The 11180-nt window shown below is 41.1% G+C and overlaps 1 protein-coding gene across 1 annotated transcript in view; it reads right to left on the bottom strand.

Moving 5' to 3' along the window:
- Positions 1 to 485: 485 nt before the first annotated feature.
- The window catches only part of LOC311226366 (calpain-5), a gene marked incomplete at its 3' end in the record, with an annotated part of 219655 nt that continues 208960 nt past the window's right edge, over positions 486 to 11180 (bottom strand). The window contains 1 exon segment of the mRNA XM_084311795.1: positions 486 to 659. Within this exon segment, the coding sequence (XP_084167921.1) occupies positions 486 to 659 (174 nt within the window).

Here is an 11180-nt window from a genome sequence, read left to right as displayed (position 1 = left end):
ACATAAGATAACACAATATGAAAACATGACATAATAACAACAGTAATAATAATACAAATAATAGTAATACTCCTACTAATAATAATGATAATAATACAATAATACACTGTATTGCATAGCTAACCAAGCTGCTGGTTTCATTAAAGACGCCCCTTGTCTGACCAGCAGATAAGGGAATAAGCAGCCGTCTTTCAGGAGGAGTTATTCATTTTGACGAGGTAATGATTCTTTTGTTCATTTCTGTTTGAGATAATACAGTATTCACAAAACCTTGAGAAAATGTTTCAAAGTAAAAAAGAAATATAGCTCAATAAAAAAACAGATTAAAAAAGAGGAGCCTAAATAAAGCTGCATCTGCTACACAGTATTTACCATAATGTCGTTTTTTGTCATCCACTCTCAGCAGTCTGGTGGCTCAGTGCAATGGGTGGGACCACCAAATACAGCTGTCAATCAGCATAGCACTATATATACAAGGCAACCAATCACAAGTCAGTTAGACATAAGCTGGAGGAGGTCTCAACATTGATACATCCCCGGGATCCAGAGCGGTACTGGCCACCCTGTAGATCAATCACTTGGCTCTGCCCCCTTTCAGAATCTCCCGTCTGAAGACGAACCCCTCCAAGTAGAGAGTCCCACAGACCTCTGCTCCATAACTACACACACACACACACACACACACACACACACACACACACACACACACACACACACACACACACACCAGTGGAGGTTATTGCATGACAACTAGTGAGGCAGTACTTCACTAATATACAGACACAATTTTAATATACATAATATATATATATTTTTTTTAATTATTATTATTATTATTATTATTATTATTATTATTATTATTATTATTATTATTATTATTATTATTATTATTATTTTCTTTTTATTATTTTCTTTTTATTAGAAATGTTTTCCTCTGTGAAAAAAACAATGCCAGTGAATTTATTATATTTCTAAGTAATTTTTTTCTTCAAAAATGTCCAAGTGACAGCTCTGAGCTCTCTTACCTGGCCTGATCCCATAACTGCACATAATGGCCAGCTGTCAATCACTCACTGCAAAACTAGTGCACAGGTTGGGTTTAAGAATATAATTATCCAATCAAAATAGGGTATTTGAATTTTAAAAAGGCGGGTAGTGAGGCCATGCGCACTTGATTGATTGGTTCACGCCGTGCCACATTGTGGTGACAACCTTGAAATCCAATCAGAGATTGGCCCCAGCTAATGCTACGGAACTGCAGCTGGACTGTTTTGACTGTGTGCAATTTGCCTTGAAAGAGGCTGACATAGAAAAGAAGAGATTAATTTGCCTAATATAATAATTCATATTTTAAGATCTTTATTCAATTGTTGAACTTCATCAACTTATTGTGCACTGCATCGTTTGATGATATATATATATATTCTTTTATCTCAGTTTAAGTAGTTTTTATTAACAGATTGCAGAATGGGTACAATACAGTACACCTGTAACAGCACACAGTAGGCTAAATTAAACCAGCAACTGAGCAACATGAAGAAGTGGACTTATGCATCTGGATCAGAAAAAAAGTAAGTAGCAGTGTTTGTAAAACTAAAGCCTGGACACTAACGTTAGCTAACGTTAGCCAGCCGAATTTTATCCAGAACAATAGGGCCTACCTGGACACCAGTGGAGGCTGCTGACCAAATTTTTAGGTGAAGCACAAATTATTATATTATATTATATATTAAATAATATTTTTAAAACATCCCCCACTGTGTGTCAGTGGTCAGTGGACACAGATGAAAACATATTAACATTAGGTGACAGCGGACCTGACCAGATGAAAACATATTAGGTGACAGCGCACCTGACCAGATGAAATCATATTAGGTGACAGCGCACCTGACCAGATGAAATCATATTAGGTGACAGCGCACCTGACCAGATCAAAACATATTAGGTGACAGCGCACCTGATCAGATCAAAACATATTAGGTGACAGTGCACCTGACCAGATCAAAACATATTAGGTGAAGGTGACAAGGAAGCCACAGACTCATACCCCCCGACACTCAACTAACCGCCTCGGACAGTCCTTCATACCAGTGGCCATCAGGCTCCACAACAGTGGGCAGGGACTGCTGCCAGACATCGACCTAGAACTAATAGGAACCCAAGTAGGACAATAACACTACCTTATGCATACTGCACCTTATGTGGATATTGTGATACTATGAATAATGTATATTTCAGTTAGTTAAATAGTAAATTATAACACTACCTTATGCATACTGCACCTTATGTGACAATGTGAAAATATATTTCAGTTAGTTAGATAGTAAATTATATTGACCTATTTGTTTACACTGCTTGTGTTGTTTTCACTACCTGTACCCCCCCCCCCTTCCCCCATGCTGCTATGATGCCTGAATTTCCCCAAGGGGATCAATAAAGGAATATCTTATCTTATCTTAAAAGGAAAGATGAAATTACCTACCTGGGTTCCATCCTATAGAGGCAAATCTTTCCTGTGACAAAATGGGATCCAATGTAATAAAACTAAGTCAACCAACGAACTAGATTCCTGTACCGGATCTCCTCTCTGGTAAACAAGAATACCTTGAAGACTCTAACAGGAGCACTCATTCAAGAGTACTACGACTATGCTTGCACCTCATGGTACCAAAGCACCTCAAAGGCACTAAAAACAAGATTACAAACATCACAAAACAGACTACTGCTTGACCTTACTCCTAAAACCCACCTCACCCCTGCCCACTTTGACAACCTAGGATGGCTTAGAGTAGACGACAGAGTACAGCAACTTGCAATAAGCCTGGTCTACAAGATACACTACACCACTAAGATACCCATGTGCATGTCAAAATACTTCCCAAAGGTCAGTGAATACCACGACCACAACACCAGAGGGAGTTCCACAAATCATGTTCAACCCAGATAAAATAATTTAAAAAGTAATTAGGCACGCCTCTCAGGGAGGAGTCGGACTGTTGGAGGATACTGTGATCGCAGACGTTACTGTAGCCTGTAGGCCTTGTGTACCGTATGTATGTATGTGACAAATAAACCTCTTGAATCCTGTCATATATTCAATCAGTTTCAGTAACTACAGAACACATAATACTAGACAACTCACTTGTTGAGGTCCGGCCGTCTGGACGGTCTGGGCTTCCACAGCACATTCCATGATAAAAAAAAAGTATCCATTTAGTTAGATAGATGATAGATCATCATCCAACACTGTCTACAGTATCCTATCCTGTGTTCTGATACGACCGCAGGCGCCGGCACGGTCACCGGGCATTGTCAATAATAGTCCCCACCGGAGCAGCACCAGCAGCAGGTGTAATTGTAACGGCGTCGCCTGTAGATGATCCCGCCTCCTGCTGCTCTGTCAAATCGATTGACTGCTTCACTGTCTTCGTGAAACCAAAATTGGTTAGGCTTACTTGTTGCATTTTTCGTTTAGACATTATCCATTCCTGAGTGACCTTATTTACCTGTCAAAACGATCACTGTCAACAAGTCACAGCCACAGGTTACAACGTGGGTCAAGTTTGATTTGTGCCGTGCGTGCAGGCTGCAGCGCCGCCGCGCTCCAAATGGTAATTGCAAGAATAGCATGCATGTTGCCATATTACGTGTGTGAATTAGTGCGCAAATCATTAAGCATACATCCAAAATAGCATACGTTTATTATTATACACGATGATGATACAGAAAATTACAGAAAAATTAGAAATGCATGGCAAAAGTAGCATTTATTTTCAGTAATTTAGAGACCCCCCAAAGATTCACAAATCATGTTTTCAAGGGAGCTGATGTCTGATCTAAGGGAGCCATGGCTGACCCAGCTCCCCCCGTGGATCGCATCCTGGGTTTATACTTCGGTCCTAATGTTGGCGCAAAGTTTAATTTAGCCTGTGTTGTTATAGCTGTACACTAGCTTGCTATGTTTCACACAGTCAAAACGGGTCCAGCTGCAGGTTCGGAGGTTAGGTTTAGCTCGGGCCCATCTCAAGTTTCTCAAGTTTCTTTATTAGTTGTCATACAGAAGTACAGAATACTTTTATACAAAATGCTTCTTTCTGTTACATTTTGTATAAAAGTATTCTGTACTTCTGTATGACAACTAATAAAGAAACTTGAGAAACTTGAGATTGGCCCGAGCTAAACCTAACCTCGAACCTGCAGCTGGACCCGTTTTGACTGTGCGATGCAGCAATCTCTGATTGGATTTGCAAGGCTGCCAATCATTCAACCTCCGTGTATTGTTGGATGTCAAGGGCTGTCAATCAATCAATCCTCCATTCAATGGCAAGAGTTTAACTGCACAGACCGTGCTTAGATGACATTAATAGCCTATTTTGATTGGCTGTTATTTATTATTTATTTAACCCTGGTCAACCTGTGCAGATATTCTGCACGAATAATTACTGCAGTGCAGGCCTGCTCAGAGCGGTCAATTTTGGCCATTTTTGAAGAAAAGAAAATTCACTGGAATTTTTTTTACAGATGAAAACATTTATAATAAAAAAATAATAATAATAATAATTAAAAAAAAATATATATATATATATATAACTAGTTTTTTTTTAAATATATATATATATAGGTATATGTAAATTAATAATAATTATGAATTATGAGTGAATTTGTGTTTCACGTGTTGTCATAGAGAAACCTCCACTGCTGGACACTTGTATCCAGAACAATACCTGGACACTAACGTTAGCTAACGTTAGCCAGCCAAATTGTTTAGAGAACAATACCTGGACACTAACGTTAGCTAACGTTAGCCAGCCGAATTGTATCCAGAACAATACCTGGACACTAACGTTAGCTAACGTTAGCCAGCCGAATTGTTTAGAGAACAATACCTGGACACTAACGTTAGTTAACGTTAGCCAGCCGAATTGTATCCAGAACAATACCTGGACACTAACGTTATCTAACGTTAGCCAGCCAAATTGTTTACATAACGATACCTGGACGCTAACGTCCCTGACATCAAGCTAACTGTACACAGTGTTTAATGAGAGATGGTAGATTCAATACACCAAGCTAACTTTACACAGTGTGTAATGATAGATGGTAGATTCAATACACCAATCTAACTGTACACAGTGTTTAATGAGAGATGGTAGATTCAATACACCAATCTAACTGTACACAGTGTTTAATGAGAGATGGTAGATCCAATACACCAAGCTAACTGTAACACAGTGTTTAATGAGAGATGGTAGATTCAATACACCAAGCTAACTTACTGTACACAGTTGAGTGTTTAATGAGAGATAGTGGATTTAATACACCAAGCTAACTTTACACTGTTTAATGCAAGATGGTAGATTCAATACACCAAGCTAACTAACAGTTTTTAATGAGAGATGGTAGATTCAATACACCAAGCTAACTTACTGTAGCCTACACAGTTGAGTGTTTAATTAATGAGAGATAGTGGATTCAATACACCAAGCTAACTGTAACACAGTGTTTAATGAGAGATGGTAGATTCAATACACCAAGCTAACATACTGTACACAGTTGAGTGTTTAATGAGATATAGTGGATTCAATACACCAAGCTAACTGTAACACAGTGTTTAATGAGAGATAGTAGATTCAATACACCAAGCTAACATACTGTACACATATAACACCTCTCCCGAAGGCTATACCCAGTCATGTCCGCTTCCATTCATTGTGCTAGGCTAACATGCAGCTTAGCTAGCCTAGTTCACTACAGTCAGAAAATATACAATGGCTACCCAGTCATGTCCGCTTCCATTCATTGTGCTAGGCTAACATGCAGCTTAGCTAGCCTAGTTCACTACAGTCAGAAAATATACAATGGCTACCCAGTCATGTCCGCTTCCATTTATTGTGCTAGGCTAACATGCAGCTTAGCTAGCCTAGTTCACTACAGTCAGGAAATATACAATCAAAATACAACTCCCAAACGTTCCTGTAAACATGTTGTGACCTGTGTATTTACCACGTCTCCCAGTCACACAAGTCACACAAGTCTCCCAGTCACACAAGTCTCCCAGTCACACAAGTCTCCCAGTCACACAAGGCTCAGTCACACAAGTCTCCAAGTCACACAAGTCACACAAGTCTCCCAGACACACAAGTCTCCCAGACACACAAGTCTCCCAGTCACACAAGTCTCCCAGTCACACAAGTCTCCCAGACACACAAGTCTCCAAGTCACAGAAGTCTCCCAGACTTGTGTGACTTGGAGACTCTTGTGACTTGGAGACTCTTGTGACTTGGAGACTCTTGTGACTTGGAGACTTGTGTGACTTGGAGACTTGTGTGACTTGGAGACTTGTGTGACTTGGAGACTCGTGTGACTTGGAGACTTGTGTGACCTGGAGACTCGTGTGACTTGGAGACTCTTGTGACTTGGAGACTTGTGTGACTTGGAGACGTGTGTGACTTGGAGACTTGTGTGACTTGGAGACTCTTGTGACTTGGAGACTCTTGTGACTTGGAGACTCTTGTGACTTGGAGACATGTGTGACTTGGAGACTTGTGTGACCTGGAGACTCGGTGTGACTTGGAGACTTGTGTGACTTGGAGACTTGTGTGACTTGGAGACTCTTGTGACTTGGAGACTCTTGTGACTTGGAGACTTGTGTGACTTGGAGACTCTTGTGACTTGGAGACTCTTGTGACTTGGAGACATGTGTGACTTGGAGACTTGTGTGACTTGGAGACTTGTGTGACTTGGAGACTCGTGTGACTTGGAGACTCGTGTGACTTGGAGACATGTGTGACTTGGAGACTTGTGTGACTTGGAGACTTGTGTGACTTGGAGACTTGTGTGACTTGGAGACTCGTGTGACTTGGAGACTTGTGTGACTGGAAGACTTGTGTGACTGGGAGACTTGTGTGACTGGGAGACTTGTGTGACTGGGAGACTCGTGTGACTTGTGTGACTGGGAGACGTGGTAAATACACAGGTCACAACATGTTTACAGGAACGTTTGGGAGTTGTTGGAGATAATTAAGTTAAGGATGACAAATGCTACTGGCCTCCGTATGAATCCAGGGATCACTGCAACTTGGCAGTATCACGAGCACAACAACAGTCAGTTGTTTCCTGACTGTAGTGAACTAGGCTAGATGTCTGCCCCACTTCCAGTGATGAAGCTAAAGGATATGTATCTTCTTGTCTAACTCCAGGGAAGATGTTAAAGGGGAACTATTTTACTATTTCTTTCACTATTTGGGCACTTTTACACAATTCCTGTGAGTCTATGGAACACCTCTGTAATATATATATTTTTTTTTATTCATTGTTTTGTATTTCTAATCAAGTCCTCAAAAACAGCATTTTTCTACCTCAAGATTTCGAGCGGTTTTGAGCCTGGGCTCCTAAACCACTGCGGAGCGTTGTCGTCGCCTGAACATTAACATGCAGCAGTGACTATATGACATCACATATAGGCACATTTTCAAACGACTCAGTTCAGTGAGGGTGAATATTGTGAGAGGAGAATTGGAAGAATGCGCCAATATGAGAATTTTGAGACATAGATCATATTAATATAAGTTCACATAGCTAGGAAACAATGCTAAACACTCAAAAAGGCCATTTATAAGATAGTTCCCCATAAGCAAATTTCCCAAAATGTTGGAGTTCCCTTTAAAGCTTTTTTTTCCCTCATACAATTTTTTTTTTTAGTCCACTGACTTTTGGCCATACGTGTAACTCTTTTGGTCTGGTTCTCAGACGAGATGCATGTAATCATGAGGAAATCATTCCAATGTCGGTTCTGGGGGGGGGGCTTGTGTTTTCCAAGTGTTTGGGAGCGTTTCATGAAATCTTCTCTCTCTATTTCCTTAATTTCCACCAACCGCTGGTATTGGCTCTACTCGCCTTTTTTTTTTGGGGGGGGGGGGGGGGGCAATTGTGCTCGTTGGAATTATTTAAGAAATGGAGTGGATTACTGTTTCAGCAGCGCCATGGATTCTCTTCATACAGTGCAGGACTGCAATTGACACTGCGAGGGGACAGTGGTGTAGCAAAGCTAAAGTGAAGCTAATGCTTCAGGAACTGAGTAATGGAGCTTTGAGTGACGGGTGCTGTTTTTAGCAGAAGAATATATTTGGATGTAAGAGCAGGACATCACCGCGGCTGGATTCATCCAACATTCACAGCTGGAGAGCCAGTACTCACGGACGGCCGTGCATGTTGAGAAGAGTGCTGTGGCAGGGAAGGTCCATGAGCCAGAGTACAACAGCAAATTGATGTATGTTTGCCAATCTGCTACCAGCCCATATTATGCTACTGTTTACACATATATAATAAAAAAATAGTCCTATAATATATTAAATTATTGTAAAGTTTAAATTCTTATAGTTGCATATTCTTTTTCAATCCCTTTCTGTTAAGATAATGTTCCACATTGTGGACTTTGTGTGTGAGGAAGAACATGGAGCGAATGATGAGACGGAGGTGGTTCCAGCTTTATGGGTGGCTGATGACAAATGCTACTGGCCTCCGTATGAATCCAGGGATCGCTGCAACGTTGCAGTTTCACGAGAAGAACTTCCCGAGGCATCCTGGAGAACGTATCAAATCAGGAGGATCAGGGCAACTAAAAGTATGATTTTATATTTACATTTAGTCATTTAGCTGACGCTTTTATCCAAAGCGACTTACAAGTTCTGTACGACAAGTCATCAGGAAGGGCACAACTCTATCAGCTGACTAACAATGTTCATCAAAGTGTTGAGTGCTACAGTGTAGGTTAGTTTATTAGGACAAGTGCAATTTGTTTAATGATTTAATTAATTGATTATTTAATTGTTACAAATACCAACCACAACTGGCATTAGATTTACTTAATGAATTGCATTAATGATAAACATTTTTTTAATCCCAGATACATTTAGTGAGGCACGGCTGCTGCTCCCGAAGGCACTGTTGACGTCTGACCTTCAGACTGACGATGAGGAGGACACACGTCCATCGCATAAAAAAAGGAAGAGAAGGTAATAAATTGAATACACTCTAATACATAAATGAGGTACAGTAGTAACCTAGGCACACAGCCACTTCCCTATTTTTAATGTGGAGTGTACCCAGATGGTTCTGTGAAACAAACCATCTGGCAGCATCAGGTTAACTCACCCACTTTATGGGTGAAAGGCAAATTTTGTGGCTCTAATTTAATGTGTTTCAGATGTACTCACAGTGACTTTCATGTTCTGTTTTACTGTAAAAGGTAATGTACAATTAGCAATTCTGTATATTGGGCTAAACCTTTTTGAAGCAGAGAGAGACTTAGTCTTAGTTAGTACTGTTTGTTTGTACATTATGAAATGGCCAACACTACTACTTTTGTTCAATAGAGGCACAAAAAGATTGCTCTCAAGTGACGATGAGGATGAGCAACCTCAAGGGCATTTTCCCCCTGCACCGCAAATCATATCGCCAATCCGTCCTACAGATCCCACCACACCTAGCGTGGCACCCCGTACCCGGCCCAGGCTAACCAACGAGTGTGATCGTCGTAAGTGTTCTACAGCAATTATTACTACACAGTAAATCTCATTCAAAGTGTTGCATCTGTATTGAAAAATCCACTGGGGCACAGCCACACCCGGTGATGACACCAGTGTACTGTCAATCTAACTAACTGTAACTGTCCCCTCCTACTTTTCTCCATCTCTATCGCCAATCCGTCCTACAGCTCCCACCACACCTAGCGTGGCACCCCGTACCCGGCCCAGGCTAACCAACGAGTGTGATTGTCGTAAGTGTTCTACAGCAATTATTACTACACAGTAAATCTCATTCAAAGTGTTGCATCTGTATTGAAAAATCCACTGGGGCACAGCCACACCCGGTGATGACACCAGTGTACTGTCAATCTAACTAACTGTAACTGTCCCCTCCTACTTTTCTCCATCTCTATCGCCAATCCGTCCTACAGCTCCCACCACACCTAGCCTGGCAAACCCTACCCGGCCCAGGCTAACCAACGAGTGGGATCGTAAGTGTTCTACAGCAATTATTACTACACAGTAAATCTCATTCAAAGTGTTGCATCTGTATTGAAAAATCCACTGTGGCACAGCCACACCCGGTGATGACACCAGTGTACTGTCAATCTAACTAACTGTAACTGTCCCCTCCTACTTTTCTCCATCTCTATCGCCAATCTGTCCTACAGCTCCCACCAGACCTAGCGTGGCACCCCGTACCTGGCCCAGGCTAACCAACGAGTGTGATCGTCGTAAGTGTTCTACAGCAATTATTACTACACAGTAAATCTCATTCAAAGTGTTGCATCTGTATTGAAAAATCCACTGTGGCACAGCCACACCGGTGATGACACCAGTGTACTGTCAATCTAACTAACTGTAACTGTCCCCTCCTACTTTTCTCCATCTCTATCGCCAATCCGTACTAGCTGCCACCACACCTAGCGTGGCACCCTGTACCCGGCCCAGGCTAACCAACGAGTGGGATCATAAGTGTTCTACAGCAATTACTACTACACAGTAAATCTCATTCAAAGTGTTGCATCTGTATTGAAAAATCCACTGTGGGGCACCGGAGAGGAGGACTGCGCTGCAGCTCGCTACCAATCTACATAAAAATAACGCAACAAACCATTCAGTATTTAATATAACATAATTTTTTATCTTTGGGCATGGGGGAAGCTCAAGTCTTCTCAAGTCAAAAGGCTCAAGTCCAAGTGAAGTCACAAGTCATTGGTGTTAAAGTCAAAGTATTTTTTGATTTGGTCAAGTCAAGTCCAAAGTCATCAAATGTGTGACTTGAGTCTGACTCGAGTCCAAGTCATGTGACTTGAGTCCACACCTCTGCTACACAGTAAATTTCATTCAAAGTGTTGCATCTGGGGGGGGTGAGACCTTGACACGAAATAGGGAACCATGACTCAAGACAATGGATATTTGTGTCTCAGTTCAGAACCATTAGTTTACCACAGTTCTGCACCCAATTTCCCTGTGTAATGGTTTTTGTGACATTTTAGATGTGCTTACTTTTGGTTAGGCCTCCAAATTAAGATAATCTGGACTGGATACATTCTTTAAAACCTGTCAGATTTTCTGATTTATATGTAGACCGGTTTGAGTTTATTGTAGTGATGTTACTGTGTTTCCAAATCTCAGATATTAACTTGTTAA

The sequence above is a fragment of the Notolepis coatsorum genome (assembly GCF_963971535.1).
Source record: "Notolepis coatsorum genome assembly, chromosome: 4".
NCBI lineage: Eukaryota > Metazoa > Chordata > Actinopteri > Aulopiformes > Paralepididae > Notolepis > Notolepis coatsorum.
The sequence above is the reverse complement of the archived record's forward strand: the minus strand, read 5'-3'. Positions and strand labels throughout refer to the sequence as shown.